Source organism: Enoplosus armatus, chromosome 8, assembly GCF_043641665.1.
Source record: "Enoplosus armatus isolate fEnoArm2 chromosome 8, fEnoArm2.hap1, whole genome shotgun sequence".
In the NCBI taxonomy this organism is placed as follows: domain Eukaryota; kingdom Metazoa; phylum Chordata; class Actinopteri; order Centrarchiformes; family Enoplosidae; genus Enoplosus; species Enoplosus armatus.
This window is the reverse complement of record NC_092187.1, coordinates 8,651,099-8,672,037: the sequence shown is the minus strand read 5'-3', so window position 1 is coordinate 8,672,037 and position 20,939 is coordinate 8,651,099. Positions and strand designations below refer to the sequence as shown.

Here is a 20,939-nt window from a genome sequence, read left to right as displayed (position 1 = left end):
CCAAAGCCATGTGCATGGAGGGAGACCTAGCTGCAGACAAAATGGTGGATCTCCACAACAGGCATCTCCGCAGTTGACAGGAAATTACGTGATCTCAGCAGTGGAAGTTGGTCTTCTTCACGTTGTTTTTGCTCGAACATCTGCAATGCGCAGGTGTCCACTAGTGGCCGGAGGAATTTAACAACAGTAAGATATAGAGTCTATTACAAGTTGGCATTTCTTTATTCAATGTTATCTATCAAACTTTAATGTATCGAAGAATCCAGTGAGCGTAGGTATACCGATGGAGAAAATACATAGTGCACAGGGGAAAAAAACATAAGAAGAAACGTCAACTTCCGCTGCTGAGGTCACATGATTTCCCGTCAACTGCAGAGGTTCCTCTTGTGGAGTTCTGCCATTATGTTGGTAGCTAGGTACTCTTGGGAGCATGGGGCTCTAATAAGAGTGATACTTAGTATTTAAAGAGCTTGGAGGGTTGTGTCTTTTTTAAGCCTTTACAAACCCAACAAAACAAGGAAAAGTGCAAGGAATGGATAAAATTGTCCGTGTCCTGTAACGTAACCTGCAAACCTGCAAATGTTGGCATGCATGGCTAACTAGCTTACAGTGGTAACCTAGCATTACTTTCAAGGCCAAGGGCTATGTCATTAGCTTTCGTAACTTTTTAAGTTACAGTTTGCATTAGAAAAAGCACCATTCTGGACCTGAAAAATACACCCTGTGGGAGCAAAGATGCTAATTCAGTGTTTAGAGTCATGATAGCGGCTGTGTCCTGTCTTCATTTGGTTTGGCGAGGTTTACACTCCAGCAACTCGCCAAACTTGTATTAGATAGTGTTACATTTGCCAAACTCAAACAACTGGTTATGGCTCATCCTCAAATCCTTTTCATATGTAAAAGTGAAGTATACTGTTAGAAAATATAGAAAACATTAAAGCACAAATCTAACCACTATGTTGCTATTCCAAGTAGACTATGTTTTTACACAAAACCATCCAGTTATCTTAGAAGGTATTTTAATCACATTTTTATTTGAATATACGATAATACTCGGGCTAACTAGCTCTACACTGCAATGCAAAAACAATGCTTCTCTTTTATTTCCATGTCTTCCACATGGATCATCAGTTGGTGAGATAAAGGTTACATTTTGCCAGGACATGCCATCATGGGCATATTAAAGAATCTTTTATATGGTTGTTGTTTTATAACAAATCAGCCACCATTAAAAACAAGGAGGAGTTCTTAGCCAACTCACAGTTTTAGCATTAGCATTCATTTATGCTAGCTACCTACATCATCTACTAAATCTGTTACGGGTGTCATTTTAAACTGTATGTGCTGTGAGAGAATGGAATGCTTGACAAGCATAGCAACAGTAACTGAGGAGGGCGGAGAACAAAGAAGTTGTCCATGGCGAGTACACCCCGCCCCCCGGAAGTGGCCAAACGTTGTAATTACAACTTCCAGGTCCGTCACATGATGCACACTGGCCCAAGAATACTTTTTCCCATATACTTACATTGTGAAAGAGATGTCTGTAAATCAGCGGATAATTTTATCAAGGTGGTACGTCAACTTCCCAGTGTGAACATCCAGGTGGGCCTAATTTTATGCCCAGAAGTCAAACTTTATTGGCTTTGTGCGCCACATTCAGCAAACCATTGAGTTTCCATAAGGAATATATATAGTGAATAAGTGAATGAAGGAGTGATTTCTGACACAGCCTCATTTATCGCTCCGATTCCTCCCAATAACTACAAGCTAGCAGGCTTTTTTCACTGTATTTTTGCCATTATTACACACACCAAGGAAGTTCTTCTGTGTTTGTCTGTAGCCTGTAAAACAGATTATATTTAGATTGGTTGGAAACCGAGGAAGAACCTATTTGTTTTTGGTCTGCATATTGGTGGAGCATTACCACCATATGGCAATTTATAAATCCAGTTAGTGTGTGTCACGCCCTTTGCCACCTAAACAGATGTGTCACCACTCCTCCTACAAATGTTATCTTATCACCACCACACACAATTTGGGACATATTTGGATGTGACGAAAAAAGTTAATCATTTGTTCATAGCCCATGCATCACTATGGTTTCCAAATTCCTTCAAGCGTGGCCTAGGACTTTTTCACATTTTATTATTTACCCCTATGCATTTCCTCCTGTGACAAATCAAAATGTCTTCTGTGAAAAAAATAATTATCATTATTTTGAAGGAAGGCATTTTGAAACCGACCTCAGCAGACATGTGCACCTAATAACCGCAGGAGGTCCTGTAAAACTGTACTCTATTTAACCTATAGGTGGGGAGACAGCAACATGATGAATTCAAATGATCATAAATCAGTGGGCACGAGTCTGACTCACTTCTTATTTTCTACAATTCATTCTTGTACAAAGCCCTAATATTCCCAGGATTTAGGTATTCTCCAAACATCATGGTCACCATCAGCCAATTCAGTTAGCATCACCTGATGCAGGTCAAATTTTCTATCATTAACAAATTGTCAAGAGGCAAGTGCTACCTGACTGTTCCGTCTCACTAGACAAAAGGTTCAGAATTGGCTTAAATATTCTCTTTCCATCCAGGCAGCCAAGGCTCTTAGACACACACGCATGCACACAAAAAACAAATAACCTGCGCTGAGAAAATCTATTTTCTCAAAAGTCTTAACATACACACACATGAACACACCCTGTCCAATTACTGTGGCCATGGCAACTATCAGAGATTATTGCTTCCAGTCAGCACTGCACGGCTGTTAGACGAGGCTATAAGCCTCCGTATCTCAGGCCTTCACACACACACACACACACACACACACACACTGAACCGGGCGTGCTTGCAAGTATACACTCCCCTCTCTGAGTGTCTCTCACTCATACACACACATAGAGCCTGAATTAATTCTTCTCTTTGTAGCCTTAGAAGCTAAATTGGTCGCCCCAGCAACCAATTTTAAAGCCCTTTCAAAGAAAAAAAGCAGGCTGAAAATCCATTTTGTCACGAGGAAGTAGCTTAGAAATACATCTATCGTGTTGGAGAGAATTTATTGTGGCCTCGTATATTTGTTCAATATTGAGTTTATTATATTTAAGATTTGCAAAATATTTCTCCAGCATTCTTTTATCATTCTTTTCATTTTTTTTACATGTCTTTGTTTCACATTTCTCAATAGCAGTTTCATTGTTGCAGATTTAGGGTGAGGCAGCATGTAGGCCTAGTTTGCGTGCATGCGTTTCGGTGTGTGCGCGCGTGTGTGACATTTGCAGCCGATCCTCTGTCCCAGCGTTAGCCCGGGGATTGTGCATGTTATGGGGGAGGGAGAGATGCCTCAAGGACTCTCCCTATTTCCTCACTGCCCTACACACACGCACACACCCCCAGACATGGATGACACACACTCACTAACAAACACTATGTTGGCTTGAACACAAATAGCAGCTGGCAAAGCAGCCCAAGCCAAGCATGAAAATATGCGGAACTTTCTCTGTCCTCTGGCTGGTTTCTAAATTTAGACCTCTCGTCCATGTTACGTTTTTTGTCTTACAATGCTGCTCGTAAAAAAATATTGTCTTGCATCTCTTAATACTTTATTCTGTCTGCACCATGACAATATGAATCAACCTAAATTTTGGGGGAAAAAATCTCAATTTGTTTGCTACACATTCTACTTAATTAACAGAAACGTCCCATGTTTTTTTTTTTAAAGCTGTGAGAGAAATTGCTTAATTCTTCAGCCTTCCTGCCACATTTCCGCAAGCAGGCTGCAAAAATGTGTTCAGCCCTGTCACAGCAGATTATGGAGGCAAAGACGAGGTGCTTCGTTTTCCCTAGGATTAGACCTGAGGTGAAGAAATAACTATCCAACTGAGATTTGTTTTTTCCCCTCTGTGCAGATCTTCATTAAATGTATTAAAAGACAATAATGAATATAGTTATCATATGACGAGCACGGTGCGTTAAATGGGCGGACTCTTTTTTTCTTTAATTCTGTGTGTGAACGAAAAAAGGCTAAGGAGGAGTGTTTAAGAAGCTGTCCGTGGTGCTGTCGGTGCTCTGCAGCTGGCCAGCTGCAGGATGCTCATCATATCAGCAACGAGTTGCATCCCTTCACAGCCTGCTGAACATGCTCATCTGGAATCAAGCTGTTAAATGAGCAGGAGGCTTAAAATCTGTAGCCGTATGCATTCATGACAAATTCAAACACGCAGACATGGGGAAACTGACATTATTTCAGACATTTTAATATGAAGTTTGGGTGTATTTTACATGAAAATACTTGAATTATGCTTTTTGACGCGCATCGTAGATTCTGTTCAAAATGTGTAAGAAAACGATTATTGGAAAAGGCATTCTAATATACAATTCATCAATACTAAAAAATAATATTAGTCTACCCGTAGAACATAAGCTTGTATGTCTGTGAATGTTTCAGAAGAGAGTCCGCGTGCTTTCACAAATTTAAGATTGATTTCAATTGTTCAAACACAGTGGAACAGGTCAGGTGGAACAGTTACATTTTTTGATAACGAAAAAAACGAGATTATTCTTGCACTAATAAGTTTACATGATTCATTTATGTATGGCGTTCATTTTTATTCTCGGATCAATGAAAGGATTTAAAAATTATTGTATGTATGTATTATGTAATTATGTAATACGTTTTGATAAGTTGATGCAGGGGCCCTTGCTAGATATTTATTTAGCATACATGCATGACGCCTGCTGTTTGTTGATGGCTCTGCCCGTCGACCTGTTGACAGAATGAAAGCAGGTGAAATGTTTGATCTCTTCATTCATGCATGATGTCAGGAACAATTCTGTGACTCTGCTGCCTTTAAATGACCTGACCGCTTCATCCGCGTGATTACTCTGCCGGTGAAATAAAATCATGAAGTCCAGTTGAGAGGGTCAGCCTCTCTCTCTCTCTCTCTCTCTCTCTCTCTCTCTCTGCCATCCGTGACAGCTCTCCTGTGCGCGAGCCGTTACACTGGCACTCTATGCGGACACGTGCACGCTCCTCTCTCTCTCTCCTCTCTTTGGGTGATGCAGTCAGATATTCCAGCGCTCGAGGACCCCCAACTGACAAAACCGCTTGGGAAAAAAATGCTAAATTGTCTTTTTTAACGACAAATGAGGACATATTTTCGTTTTTGTCTCTGTTTTGGGGCGTTTCTTCGTTGAGGCAGATGATAAGGAGTGTTTTTTGGGGGAGTCCTACTATGGATGAGCATGCCAAAAAAAGCGGCTGAGGATTTTTAACAGTTTTGGGTGAAACGGTTAGGCTGCCGTTAGAAGGCTGGTTGGCTTACTCCGCGACGACATCGAAGAGGCAACAGGCATGACTTTACAGTAGCAGTTAAAAAAAAGAAAGGCAAATAAATCAACCTGCATGCACCTGCCTCTCTGCGTTTTACTCGGTAATATCATTTCCAGTTGAAGAACGTATTTTATTCGGATAAAGATGGCTCACCTAATACGACACAAGCTCACCAACAAGCTGACCAATGCGGCCCACACGGTGTCCAACAAATCTCAGGCCAAGGTCAGCGGGGTGTTCGCCCGGCTGGGCTTCCAGGCCGCCACGGACGAGGAGGGCTTGGGTTTCGCCGAGTGCGACGACTTGGATTATGACTACAGGCAAGGGATGCAAATGGATGTCCTTCAGGGAGAGGAGGAAGGGGGACACACGGAGGGAGAGGGGGAGCTGGAGGGAGACAGCCACTACCAGAGAGACGGCACCGGCCGGAGGCCCTCGTCCCTGAAGACAGGAGGCTCGCTGGATGAGGATAAGCCAAAAATCACGACATGGGAGGCTGGCTGGAACGTCACCAATGCCATTCAGGTACACTGTGATTACTCTCATCCTGCATGTTTGAATGCAAAAACGCCATGTGCTGCATGGATCAGGCCTGCAACTGGACAAAAAGTCACCTTGAAGATTTTCACATTTTAAGATTTAAGATTCGTGCAAGGAGAAAGAGAACACTGTGGGGGTGCGCATCATCTTCACACAGTCCAAGATTAGAATAAAGCAACGTGTTCAATATTGTCGAACAAAATTATGTTGAGCTATCAAACGTATTAAGAAGTGCAACGTGTTATCGTAATTCAATGTTGGCTTCGTTGTAACGTTCAATTCACGGTTTGAGAGTGAATTCATTAGAGCCAGTGGGTCTTAGAATTTATTTATTCAAATCTTTTTATCAGTGGAGCTGCAGGGGGGCCTGCTCGACTTTGATAGCCCTGAAGCTGAATGGCCCCCACGTGCTTATCAGCGTCTCCATCAAATTGAAGTTGTCATCAAATGATTTTAAAAATTCGTTTTTTAAATTGTCTCTTTAATGCCTTAATTCGATTCAGCCTGCACGCAAACGAAAGGCCTGTTTTCAAGGGCGAGGCGAATGAAGAAAATAATTGTGTGATGCAGACTCTGGAAATGAATCAGCTGCGATAAATCCCACATTTCTGAGTTGCACTTTAATCTTAATGCACAAAAATATCATGTTTTGTTTCTGTTATTATGTAAGATGTGAGCTGTGTGAGCCAGTCATTGCATGCCTGGGCTGGCTCGGCCTGTCACTGCGATGTGGGCCTCGTCCATTACCACTCAACTGCGCTTCTCTGTCCGCAGGGCATGTTCGTCCTCGGCCTGCCGTACGCCATCCTCCACGGCGGCTACCTCGGCCTCTTCCTCATTATCTTCGCGGCTGTGGTGTGCTGCTACACCGGAAAAATCCTCATCGCGTGTCTGTACGAGGAGAACGAGGACGGTATAAAAGTGCGCGTGAGGGACTCCTACGTGGACATCGCCAATGCCTGCTGCGCGCCCCGCTTCCCGACGCTGGGTGGGCACTTTGTGAACGTGGCCCAAATCATCGAGCTGGTCATGACCTGCATTCTTTACGTTGTGGTCAGCGGCAACCTGATGTACAACAGTTTCCCGGGGTTCCCCGTCTCCCAGAAGGCTTGGTCTGTGGTGGCCACGGTCGCGCTCCTGCCTTGCGCGTTCCTGAAGAACCTCAAGGCCGTGTCCAAGTTCAGCTTGCTCTGCACTGTGGCGCACTTCATCATCAACGTCCTCGTAGTTGCCTACTGCCTCTCCAGGGCGCGCGAGTGGGCCTGGGAGAAGGTCAAGTTTTATATCGATGTAAAGAAATTTCCCATTTCGATCGGCATCATCGTGTTCAGCTACACCTCCCAGATCTTCCTCCCCTCCCTGGAGGGAAACATGCAGAAGCCCAGCGAGTTCCACTGCATGATGGAGTGGTCTCACATCGCGGCCTGCGTCCTCAAGGGCCTCTTCGCCCTGGTAGCCTACTTGACTTGGGCAGACGCCACCAAAGAGGTCATCACGGATAACCTGCCTTCAACCATCCGGGCTGTGGTGAACCTCTTCCTCGTCGCCAAGGCGCTGTTATCTTACCCGCTGCCGTTCTTTGCTGCAGTTGAGGTTCTAGAGAAATCCTTCTTCCAGGATGGCGGGAGAGCCTTCTTCCCTGACTGCTACGGCCCTGGTGGGCAGTTGAAATCATGGGGTCTGGGCCTTCGAATTGGCCTGGTAGTCTTCACCTTGCTTATGGCCGTCTTTGTCCCCCATTTCGCCCTCCTCATGGGTTTAACTGGGAGCCTCACCGGCGCTGGCCTGTGTTTCCTCTTGCCAAGCCTCTTCCACCTGAAGCTGCAGTGGAGGAATCTCCTGTGGCACCACGTCTTCTTCGACGTGGCCATTTTTGTTATTGGGGGCATATGCGCCGTATCTGGCTTCATTCACTCGATTGAAGGGCTCATAGAGGCGTATAGGTACAATCTCCACGACTGAGAGCTTCAGAGATGACCTTTATTGAATGCTGATGTCCTGAAATGCCGCACTCCGGCAGGTTGTCACGACGCAGACCTTATCAAAACATCACCTTGACCACTTGACATAGAAGCTCTATGAGGAGGATTATTTGTGTGAAATGTACATCTTTTTATTTTGCCTTCGTGATAATGTGCAATAATAAACTCTACAATCATAGTGTAAAGTAGTCTACTCATTCCAGAAAACATGTTTTATTAACTGGACAGAGGAACACAACCTCCGCATGAAAGGGGGTGATTAGACATGCGGGCATTAACGAGCCTGTCCAGGTATCAGTCTTCATGCAAGATTTGTCAAAGATCCAGTGAAAATGTCCGCCATGGGTCTAACTGTGAGTGTGTACGTGTTTGTAGCTGGGGAATGAAATATGTGAAAAACAATGGAGTGAATATGTTATTGGTTTTTGAGCTGCTAGATATATCATTAATCCCACTTCAGAGAAAATATAAAACCAGGGCACCCATCAGATCAGATGGTGCTCTTTGGATTATAATAAACCATGAATAACTTATGTGTAGTTGTTTAAACAGAATACTTGTTTTTTTTTTCTCAGTTTGTTTTCGTTTTGTGTTTTATTTTCCATCTTATGCCTATAGTAGTCCTCGTTGGCTCGTTTGTTTTCTTGGTGTTTCAAGTGTCATTCTGGATGAAGTGAATTTCAAAGTGCAAGCAAGTGGGTCCTAATTGTGTTATATGAAAAAAATGTCTGTCTGATAATATTCTCTCTTCCTATTGAACTTGTTAATTGTGATTTAATGGAACTAATCATGGTATGTGAGACAAAGAGTATTTGTTGAATTAAGAGATAAATAAATCAAATATTTTATGGCTGGTGATTCTAATGTTTCCTTGAAATGTAGCCAAGGATGATGGAGAAGCTGTTCTGATTTGACTTTCTCTTTTAGTTTTTTCTGGGCCATGTTTAACTTCCTGTTTAAAAGGTTGATTATAAGCTTCCCCCCTTTTCTTAAAACAACAATGGGAGCATTCAAAGAGACGACTGTGGGTAGCAGCTGCAGTGTAGTGTGTCAAATGGTGCACAGCTACATTTGCAAATTTAAATATTTCTTGATGGAGTGCAGAAGCCTCCAAAACAGGTTGTGGCAGACTCCGTGAAAACGTGTCGCCTTTGACATCAATGATACAATTTGTGGTCAGCCTGGCACCTCCAAATCAATACGCCTGTGGAAAAAAAATGCTGCAGAATGTAAAAGTCCACAGAACAGTAGATCATTTTCACTTCCTTTTACATGTTTGTAGACCATGACATGCCTTTATACGAAGAATGAGCATGTTCAAAAAATGTCTGACATGATGGACTTCAATCTACCCTCTGAAACACTGATCATGGCTATTGTACTTCATTCATACAAATGTGTATGAATATTTCTTCCAACACTTCAGCTCCTATAACATTGATTTTGTTTATAATGGTTTTCACACACTTACGCTCTACCAGTTGGTTGGTGAACACAGATAGAGCAGAATTAAAAATGTGTTTCCTGTTCCTCACTCACACACACACACACACACACACACACACACACACACACACACACACACACTCACAAACCAATGCAGTAGTCTGTCCCAGGCTATTGTCAGATGTCAGTGAGTTTCACTTCTCAGCAATACAGGAAGCAAGAGATAGATACATCCACGGCAGAGACACAGTGAAGACGTGACTTTCAACCTGGCAAAATACACTTCATCCTGCAGTAATTCAGGTATGCTACATAACATCACTAAACAGGTTTATTGTGTATTACATGTTTGATTTTAGAGTGTATGTGTCACTCTAAAATGTAAATGTCTCAGTAGTTCTTTGACTGTGCAGACTGCAGGTATACAGTAGCTGATACAGTAAAGCTGTTTCTTACACCACAGGGAACCCAGAAAAATGCTTCCATCCATGATAGTAGTGTTTGTGCTCATCCCTTTTACCTGTGGACAAAACCCTGCGATACAAGTCACTCTGACCAACAAAGGACTTCAGTACGGTAAGGCTACGTGAGGTGGTGTTGTTCACTCAGTTTACTTTATTTAAACACAAAATAACTGCTTCACAGGGTGTTACATTGCTTTGTAGCTACATGAGTCTTGAGATCAGTACACGAAACATGTTTCATTTACAGCTATTAAAACTTTGTGCTGTTCATCCCAGGAAAGTATGTAGGCACAGGATGGATTCAGGATCAGTTGGAGCATGTCACTCTCCCTGACATCAGTGGTGAAATCGACATCAGCATCTTTGGCAGTGTAGACTACACACTAACAGGGTAGGATTACATTTGACATTGTTGAATATAAACTTGTCTTTTTGATGAATGAAGATGAATTGTACACAGTTTACTCATCAAAGGGAATAAGCTGTGTATGGCAGAATTTTCTCAATTTGAACTATTAGACGTATCTACAATACACAGATCTGTGTCCTCACATTTATTTACACCTGTCTCTCCTCATGTCCTCATATAGCATCACCATAACAAAGTACGACTTTCCAGAGCCGTCTGTCGAGTTCTATCAGGACGTTACAGGATTCAAGACATCCATCTCAGGCCTCAGTGTTGCACTAACCGGCGGGTGGTTGACACACTATGGCATAATGTGAGTTTTCCCTAATGTCTGCCCCACATGTAAACTCCTTGATCAGGAAGACAGTACCTCCACAGCTGTTCAATCAGGGTTTGTAGGGATATTTCTTCAGAGCCCCTGAGGTAATCTGATCACCCTCTTTATCACAATATAAAAGTGTTCATTTAAATGTGCAAGTTACACACTGCAGAGAAATGTAGTAAAGACTTAATGAGGAAGTGATATTATGGTTAAGGTTCAAAAGAGCAGGTGAGGTCCGTTAGAAAAGGAAGTGTCTCATTAGAGGCATCATGTCAGTGTCTTCAGCGCTGTAATGTTTTAACTCCTGTACTCTTGTGTGGAACATCGTTGGCGATGGTCTCACACAGATGAGGAGTCACCTGTTCACTTATGCTACATCATCATCGCTTTTTAAATCGAATTGACCTTTATTCCGGTCTTTAAGTTACAAAAGAAATTATAATCATTTTACTGTAAATGACTTGTATGAAAACCAGAACTTGTCATACTATCCTGGATGAACTGGTGTCAGTTACATTAGTTAGCTACTGTTAGCAATTTTAAACATTAATCAGTGGTTTCCAACCTCCAACAGGAATGTTATGTGATCGATGTACATGCATCTTAAAAACTATTGGCCGGATTGGCACAAAAATTGTTGTGTATATTCACACTCAGAGAGGAAGAAACCAGTGATTTTAGTGACTGCCTTATCCTTCCCCCTCATGCCATCAGGCCACTCTGGGCGTGGCCATAACTACACTGTCATCTACTCAGTAAACATATATGAAAGTAAGATCTAACTGGGGCTATCATTAGGCCCACAGTCTGCTCGCCACTGAGTGGTTTTAACATGCAGTTTATGCAGTTTATATCAAGGTATAAATGATTAAAAACAGGGCAAGGTTTCTGTCTGTAAACTACAGAGTTATGCCTATTCTTTAATTGCCATTTTAAACTTTTTTCTAACTCCAGATTTAGTATTTGGTCACAAATGCCTGAATTTTTTAGTATGTGTTCCAGCAATGATAAATGTTTAAATGTTCTGTAAACAAGGAAGCAAGAACAGGAAACAACAAAGAAGAAAAACAGGATATATTACTTTCATTATGAAGATATATACAAATATACATATGTGTATAATAAGTTATAAGTTGGACAAGTTATTGAGGTTAGTCTGCTGATTTTGGTACATATACACACATGAGGCAGAGGTTTGCTGTGGTTTTGGAGGTGTACTTTGTATGAGTAAATGTTCACCAACACCAACGTGCACTGACTTTGTTTGTACCATGTACTTTCAGACATGACGGGGGATCATTTGACATGGTTATATTTAGTGTGGATGTGACCTCTGTAGTGGCGCTGGCGAAAGATCCTGACGGGCATCTTTCTGTCACCAGCGCCAGCTGTGATGCTCAAGTTGGAGATGTGGACGTACGGTTCTATGGTGGAGCCAGGTACAGTAGAACAGAGGGAGAGAGAGAGAGAGACGAAAGGGGTGATACTGATGTCAAGATATAAGCCCTGCATTTTCATATGTCAATAGTTGGATCTTCCAGCCTTTTGTGGACCATTTCAAGGGGCGTATCAGAGGTGAAATAGAGGACAGAGTGAGTGTTTCTGTATATATTTGTCATATATATCAGTGGAGGCGCAGTCTATCCTGCATGATCATGCTCAGGTGGAACCTACTGTAAAGATTTTCAGTGGTGCGCATTGGAGGACATTTGTCTTGTTGTTGTCTCTATAGATCTGCCCTGATGTGGAGGAATCCATTGTAAACTTGGAGTACCACCTACAGGCGATGAATGGTATTGCAGCTTCACAAAGACCCTCATTACGAAACAAATGTACAAGATACCAGGAATTTAAATTTATAAATAGATAATTCAGTCTACAAATGATTTCTATTCTGATCAGTTTCCTTTGATGTGGATCAAGACCTCACTCTTGACCTCCCTCTCACCGGCTTACCTGTTATTGATGCTTCAAGTCTGAATCTGGGTCTTAAGGTAAGGATGCACAAATAGAAGTAATTTCATGTAATCTATTTTTATATTTGATTATATAGTGGAAGTCCCCTCACTTTTGGTCACACCATTTCAGACAGCTCTTTGACTTCTTTGAAAGAAATTATGATATAAACACACAACCATCATTTATAATCACATTATCACATGAAAAGAAATAACAACTAAAACATGATTGATTATTTGCTCATCTTTATTTAAAGGGAGAATTCTACAGTATCAAAACTCATGCAGATCCCCCCTTTGAGTCCCAGCCTTTCACCGTACCTGAGCAGCCAGGCTACATGTTGTCAGTAGGCCTGTCTGAATTCACCCTGAACTCTGCCTCATATGGATACTACTCAGCTGGACTGTTTCAGGCCCTCCTCAATGACAGCATGGTAAGTTCACCTGAAAAGATGCATTCATGGGTGGAGAGGAAGAAAGCAGAGAAGACAATTAAAGTCTGGTTTAAGGTCAGAACAGCCCATCCATTTATGCACTCCTTTTGGTTAAGCACTGATCACTTTCCTCCCTAAACAATGTCTGTGGTTAAGAAATGCTGTTTCATCATCTCAGATACCTCCAAGCTCACCTGTGCACCTAAATACCAGCTCAATGGGGCCTTTCATTCCTCAGGTAAGTCTATCTGCATCAAAGTTTTATTAACTCACTGTATGAACAGCTTTATGTCAGCATGCACCCAGTGTCATAGATCTGACATCATCAGACTTGATTAAGAATAAGAAAACAGCCCTGAAAAGGAGCTCTTCACTAAAAATGCTTGGTAGGAACAAACTGAAAACCTCCAAAAACTTGAACAGTGAGCAGAGCGGTCGAATAACTTAGACTGAGCGGGTGTCCTGGCAGCTCGTTTTAAGGCACAGTTTCTGAATATGGGCTATGTGTATTTCTCCATGGACTGAGCATTTTGATACTTTCACAGTATTCATATAGCACCTAGACCTGCTTTAAAATCAAGAAAGACATGGTAATCTCACTTTCTACAATATGGGACCTTTAAGAGCACTGAGAAACCCTGAGCGAAAGAAGGAAAAGGAAAAATGATTCACAATCCTGCTGTGAAGAATCTAATTTACAAATTATATAGTAATCAAGCACATAAAACAGGACATAAACCAGCGGTCTGGTGGTAATTAATTCTAAAAGGAGTACTCCTTATGAAATGTATTTTCTTATATCTCTATCATAAATACATTTAAAACATATTCACATACAATACATGCCATGCACAACAAAACCAACCAGTATCATATCATAACTTTATTATGTAATAATCATATGATGATACACGTTTATTCATTAGGATAAACCAAACCACTTTTAAACTAAATGTGAAATGATCAAGGATCGTATGTTTGAAGGTAAGTTATTCCAGTCTGAAGGAGCCTTGAACATAAATGCCCTCTTTCCAATTGCTTTTCTGGCTGTAGGAATATATAAGTATTGTGTAGAATGCCTCAATACCAAAAACCGTTGTAGATAATGAGAATAGTTGAAATGTACACATTTAAAGATGAGTTGCGGCCAATGAAGGTATCTTCCTATATTGAGTGGAGGCCATTCAAGTGAGTTATATATCATACAGTGATGAGTACTAAAGGGACATCCAAGAGCAAATCTACAGAGATTATTGTATGCTGTATTGAGGGGTAGAAGGTTAGTTTTGATAAACAACATCGGCATCGTCAAAAACTGGTAATATATAAATTGTGAGGCACGTTTCTTTTGGACATTAAGTGTAAAACAGTTTTACAGTTTCGAAATAAAACACTGGTTCCAAAATTAATTTTGTGGAGAACGTGATCAACGTGAGGTTTGAATGTAAGTTCAGAGTCAAGCCATAAAGCCGTAAGTATTTAGTTTGATCAACTCTATGCAGATAGGTACCATCATTACACGTTATTATTAGATTTTAGATTTTGTTTTAAGGCTCTGTCTTGTACCAAAGCCATAATGTAAGATTTAGTTATATTGAGAAGTATTTTATTAGATAAGAGCCAGTTTTGTAAGAAAGAAATCCGATTGAAGGGCAGTTTGGATTTGCAGCAAATGAGAAATGAGAAAACAAGTGGACCCAGCGTCAAACCCTGGGCTACACCTCTTTGTTGAACAAATAGATCAGACTTACTCCCTTGAAGGACAACACATTGTTCTCTATTATGTAAATAAGGGTTAAACCATAATAATGCAATATATACTATTGAATACAGTCAGTTATCAGAAATCTACTCCAATAAGTCTTACAAAACGATATATCTATCATTCAAAATCAACAAAATGAAATCAGGAATTTAAACTTCTATTTTCATAAACCAGTGCAGGCGGCAGTGATAGTCAAGCGTGGACATCATCTAATTTTCTAACTTATTACTCACTACATAGGTTTTCAACAGTGCAGGTTCTTCTTCACACGCTACATTACATTTTTATATATTCCTCTTCATCTGTGGCCTGAGTTACTGATTACTTGCTCTTGTTTAACTGAATGTTAATTTCACATTAGTCTTCTTTGACAAAAAACCCTATGATGCCAAGAATAACAAAGAATACAAAAAAGACCTTGATTGCATACACAAGTAAAGAACCTTCTGCATTGTCTGTCACTTGGCTTGTTTCTTCCTTCGCTTGAATTTCTAGTCTAACCTTTCCACTAACAGGCACTTCCTGTTTTTTTAATTGACTCAGCAGTTCCTCGATCACCATTGCGCTCTTGCTTTCTCCTGAACAGCTCGGCAGCACAATTTTCACATGTTGAGTCACCGTCTCTGAAAAAGAATAAAATAATTTCACTAATTAGCAAACATGTATTAATGTTTAGCAATAATATGTGAGAGCCTATTGAAATAATTAGAAAAATGTAGTACCTCTGGAAAAAAGACTGCAAGCAAAATACAGTACTGCCACCACTACTATGATGAAAGCTGCAACTTCGATTGGTGAAGACACATTTTTCTGAGAGGATACATGAAGATTAATTCAATGAGCAACTGCAACTGAACAGCATATTTTGTGACTGATGAAAAGTATATTAAGTGGCAGTCGCAGTGCATTAAGTGTAATTAACAAACCCCAATCCATAATTAAGAATAACTTTAAAATGTGAACAGTTTGAGAAAAATGAACAATTTTGCCATCTTTTACCATCAATGCCCACTAAATTCAGGATTTGCATTTGTTAACAATGTTACATTAAATATTTTTTAGACAGTGGCAGTAGGTTTATAGGTCAATTTAAGTTTCACTGAAGTTGTGAAAAAAAAGCAGAAATTTGAACATTAGTCTTGTGTGCAGAGCTCCTTACCGTAGTTGTGCTGTCCTTCCTAAACATGTGATACAGAGAGGGTTGAAATTAAATTACAAATGTCTTCTTTTTAATTAAAGTTACTATTAGTGCATACAGTAAAAGGTGTTGTTCAAACTCTGGAAACCTTCTATCTGCAAAAAACATGATTTAAGTTGTAATAATCAACTTTGACATATACATGATATCTTAAGCTCAGATCCCTGACACCACTACAGCTGGGCCCATTTAACCCATAAGAATCCATGGTGACACCAGTGTAACACACACTTCAAAGGCCCCAGAATCTTCCTTATACAGCTTTGTGCTTGATCTTAACTCATTAAGTCCCTAAGTGACATATACAAAACATCCTGGTGTGGTGGTCATGTCACAGTCATGTGACTGTGACAGGTCAGGACCTTTTCAAAATGGTGGTGTGACATGTAAACACAAGTGAAGGAAGCAACTAATTTCAAAAAGCCTGTATTTTGATACTGAAGGTAAGTTCAAACCCATTTAACAATTCTAATGCTTTAATAGTGTGTCCTGTATACAGTCAACCTGTTCTGACCATATTTCTTGAACAAATTAATATAAAACAATAAAACAAGTAAATTTACCATAAACGCCCAACGTAACGTATATGTAACATCACAGATCTTTGACATTAAGAGGTAGTATAAAAAAAACACATCAGAAATGTCTTCAATGTGGTCCACTTGGTCTGTGGTGTATTCCCCATAATTGTCCTTTGAGGGGAAATGGGTCTGGGTTCTTATGGGTTAAATAGCTTTTCTTTCTAAAGATGTTGTTTTACAAACAACTAAGAGATTAGAAATAGACATTAACACTGAAGACTATGTGTTACAGACACACAATTTTCACATTGTGCTACCAATGGGGCACATAATGGGGAATCAAAACTTCTTCTTTCACTGTTATGAGGATGACATATGAAACTGTAACATAATAAAATAATAAAATCTGGCGGTCTTTGTTAACTCTGGCTTTGTGTGCCTCTTGATATGTGCTTCTTATTAAATGCAGAATTGATGTTCAGATTGAATTGATAACTTAAAAAAACAAACTTAAATGGTTTGTCCCAAAATGTATATTTAACCTAATTTAACTTTTAACACCCTACTCAGATTAGGACACTTACATGACAGCAAATCATAGCCGTAATAATAACCAGAATTTATGTGGTGATTATTATTAAAACAATTTATAAAAATGATCATATTTCATCAACAAACTGATAACTGATGAATCGTTGGCCCAGAGTCACATTCTCTGGTGAACCAAAATGATTCTGACCTTGAACAAAGAAATAAACATGTAATATCTATGTCATAAATAAGCATATAATAACAAATAATCCAGCTACCTTAGTTGACATCTTACCTAGGTTGGTCTTGGAAATATGGAGGTGAGTCCTTGGACCAGTCACTCTCTGACATGGTGTCGCTATAGTTACACTCGCTTCAAAAATACAAACAAGCAAACAAATACATATAAAATAACAAAATATTGCGTATCCTCGACATCTTACATTAAAAGATTTTTCTTTAACATATGGTGATGAATCATTTGACTAATCAGCCTCTGACATGTGTCAGAATGTTTTTTACTTTTGATTTAAACAAATAATATGCTTCATACACATGTAGTATTCATACTAGTTTGTCACAAAAAAACTTTATAAATCAACATACACACTAAAACCAACAGCTGCTGTCTCGTGTCTCAGTGCCATTTTTGTTGTAACCTCTAACTTTTCTTTTCTGCATTGTGCAGAAAAACTTGCTTTTTACAGCAAAGCCATGCCTTATTATTATGTCCTCACATGCGATATGATGTGAATCTTTGAGTATACTTCCTCACTTTCCACTGAGAATAAACATACCTCTGACCAGGACCAGAGCTACCAATGGAGCTGTAGTAGTCAGAATCCGTCTCGGAGTAAGCAGGAGGACACATGGGAGCATTCTCCACTCTGTAGAGTAGAGTATATTGTTTCCAAGTCATTTTAAACAGCAACTGCAGATCACATTATGTAACCCAGAAAAAAAATTTAGTGGTAATACATTTTATAGCCTGATTTTGGTTGTAAGTCCCACCTCCTTCTTGGAAATGGATATTCCATTTTGTCTTTTCACTGTTGACACCCATGTAAACAGAGAAAAGACAGACAGATTACACTGCAGACAATCTACAGATTACATTAATTAAACAAGTAATTACAACTAATATATACAGTCCGTAGACTATATTTGAACACCTTTGTGGGCTTTTACTAGCTATATTTCTGAGTGGTGGACATCTGGACACGTGACCTTCGCTGTGAAAAGGCTGGTGACGACTAGGTTATACAAACACAACTTCAGCAGTATTTGAGCAGTTTGATGACACAGGCCGAGTGGCGTAAAACATTTCTAATAATAATAACAAAAGTATTAAAATATAGCTGTAGTTTGGCCTGTCCTTTGTTGATTTTCTGTAATACAAAAATGGTGGTGCGCACTTTTCCTGCACTCGCCAGTCAAAGCGAATCTAGCTCCGGTGACACGGCACTCGCTTTGTTTTTGTTAAACAAGGCTGCTGCACTGAAGCAGAAACGTACCTTTTCTTCTCGCTTGTTTTGCTGGTGTCCTTCTTGTCGAGCTGGTCAGGCTTTTGTTGCCACACCTTTGTCACCCTGCCAAAACATGAAACATCTAACTTCTGTTTTAATTGTACACTTTCGTATCTATAGGACAGTTTACAATATCATTTACGAAAGGATTACAAAGAGTTTGAAATGATCCGTACCCATTCAGACCCACTTGTACTTTGAGCTGCGTAGTCTCTACTTCCCTTTCTGTAACTCCAAATTTAGAAAGTATGCAGCGCATGAAGAAACCCCCCCGCCCCTCCCACACACGCACACACACAAACTAAATACCGTCTAACTCGATCTGGGTCCAGCAGGGCAGAGATCAGTTTGGGGCCTCTGTTGTTGTACAGAAAAAATCAAATCCTCGCATTTAAAAAGCTGAAAGGAATAGTCGTGAGATGAAAGTCACCAAGCTGTTTACACTACCAGACAGTCAGTACAAGCACCACTGATAGAGAGGTAACACTGTAGCCTCATAAACAGTTAAAACTCAAAGCTTACCATGGGCGAAACAACTAAACAGGATAACAAAACTGTCTGAGCTACATTTAGTAGTAGTTTTGCATTGTAATGCATTTCTCATCACAGAGTCCAACACTTTCTTTTTATCCCCTCTTCCTTCCCAGTTTTCCTGCCCTGCTTCACTCTGTACTGTTTATGAATATCTTTAAGTTGTCAAAAGACCATTGAATGTTTACCATCCACTTTTCTTTGTCTCTCTGCAGCTTCCCAAGATGTTTCCAGGTCTGCTGATGAATCTGCAGGTTTATGCCAGACAGGCTCCACTGTTTTCCTTCCAGCCCGGTGCTGTTAAACTGGACTTCCAGGGCGCTGTTCAGGCTTTCGCCATCCAGCCAAATGGTACCCAGACCCCACTGTTCAAACTCAATGTTGTGAGTACTTTTGTTTTAATGAATACATGCAAGTGTTTGTGTCTTTTTCTTTCCTATTTTTAATCTTTATGTCACAACACATCAAAGTAGTTGTACAGTGGATATTCAAGTACAGTCACACCTTGTAGCTGCCCAGTATGGCGTCATATTTGTGCCTCAATCCTGAGCTTTCTTTCAGGATTCAAAATTCAGTGGTAAAGTGTGGATAGCTGGTGGAACACTGAAGGGCTCCATGGCAATGAACAAGTGAGCATCACCATGTTTTAAAACGCACACCTGAGTTCACAAACTCAAACGTAAAGTAATGATACTGCTTTCTCCCAAACAGTCTTACACTGGCGCTGGCGTCGAGTGAAGTGGGCGCCTTTAAGGTACACGATACAGAACAAAAACTGCACCACATTTCATGTTAGTCAGTCAGCCTTATGTGCGCACAAACTGAGGAAAATCGAACAGTGATATGTTTCTCTTTGCAGACTGGTGCTGTGGAAAGCCTTGCAAGGATGGGAGCGATGGGAGCCTTGGCAAAAGTGAATGGTGAGTCTTAGTTACTTTCTGTGATCATTTCTCCATTTCATCTTACGCCCTGAGAGCTCTACAGTAGCAAGATAAAAATAATGTATACTATGTGAACTGTAAACACAGTTTTTCTGTTTCAGAGAAACTGGGCAAAGGTGTTGTTTTACCCACAATGAAACAAGCACAGCTGGTCAACACAGTTCTGGAGGTGGAGGAGGTCAGTATAAGAACACTTCTGAGTTAATGTTTTCCTTTTGGAGGAAATATTAACTAAGAGAAGAGGTTGTTGTTGGGCTGACATTTGTCTTTATTCCTAACAGGGATTTATAGCCATCTCTTCAGATGCTCAGGTGTTGCTACCAGACAGAAGCTTGAACTGACAAACTGGCCTGTTTAACTCTGGTACATCAAACATGGACGCTCTTCATCTCAGTTCAGATTCTTAAACTTTAAACCAGTGAACTAATTTAATTTGTCAATATCTGACACCACATGACAAAAGCAGTGTGTCTGAAATGTAAAGCTACCTCAGGCTAGATGCTGGACTGTAAATGTTTAACAAGCCTTGCTACGCAGTACACAATCAACATTTCTGCTCTCACAATTTACAATTCTATTTTCAAATCAATACTTAAGATTGCAGCTCAACTTTAGAAATGCTTATAAAGTGGAGGTGTGCCACCTAAAATCAGATATTTCTTCACACAATAATGTAAAAAAAATATTTTTTCAAATGCATTCAGACTGTCTGAGTAAAGGGGTTAAAATCTTATTGTCATGAGAACCTTTTTTTTTACATTTTATATTCCAATAATTAAATAAACAATTAAAATTAATCTGTGATTATTTTACCTTTCAAATTCTTCTCATGAAGGTTTTGTTTGTATGAAAAATGAGACAATTCATTGTTACAGCACGCTCAGGCATTAAATATCTTGATTTATCTGCATTTTTCACTTAAAAACCAATTTAGTGGCATTGTTAATTATATGAAATATAAGTTTGTTTTGTTTGATACATTTCTCAAATATTTAATTGTTCTATAGAGTAAATGAGAGACCTCATTAGAGAGTCATCAT

General features: G+C 40.1%; 2 protein-coding genes across 2 annotated transcripts; both read left to right on the top strand.

Moving 5' to 3' along the window:
* The first annotated feature begins 5,475 nt into the window (after positions 1-5,475).
* On the top strand, positions 5,476-7,833 carry LOC139289456 (vesicular inhibitory amino acid transporter-like). Its single transcript, XM_070911066.1, has 2 exons — positions 5,476-5,856; positions 6,646-7,833. Exons 1-2 carry the CDS (start codon positions 5,476-5,478, stop codon positions 7,831-7,833), a joined length of 1,569 nt encoding a protein of 522 aa, XP_070767167.1.
* Positions 7,834-9,550: 1,717 nt separating this feature from the next.
* Positions 9,551-20,639, top strand: bpifcl (BPI fold containing family C, like). Its single transcript, XM_070910368.1, has 16 exons — positions 9,551-9,602; positions 9,763-9,875; positions 10,040-10,154; positions 10,354-10,485; positions 11,778-11,933; positions 12,023-12,086; positions 12,227-12,287; positions 12,397-12,488; positions 12,710-12,886; positions 13,065-13,124; positions 19,174-19,341; positions 19,520-19,587; positions 19,670-19,712; positions 19,818-19,878; positions 20,001-20,077; positions 20,181-20,639. The coding sequence occupies exons 2-16, from the start codon at positions 9,776-9,778 to the stop codon at positions 20,238-20,240; spliced, it is 1,434 nt and encodes a 477-aa protein (XP_070766469.1). The 5' UTR covers positions 9,551-9,602; positions 9,763-9,775; the 3' UTR covers positions 20,241-20,639.
* Positions 20,640-20,939: the final 300 nt, after the last annotated feature.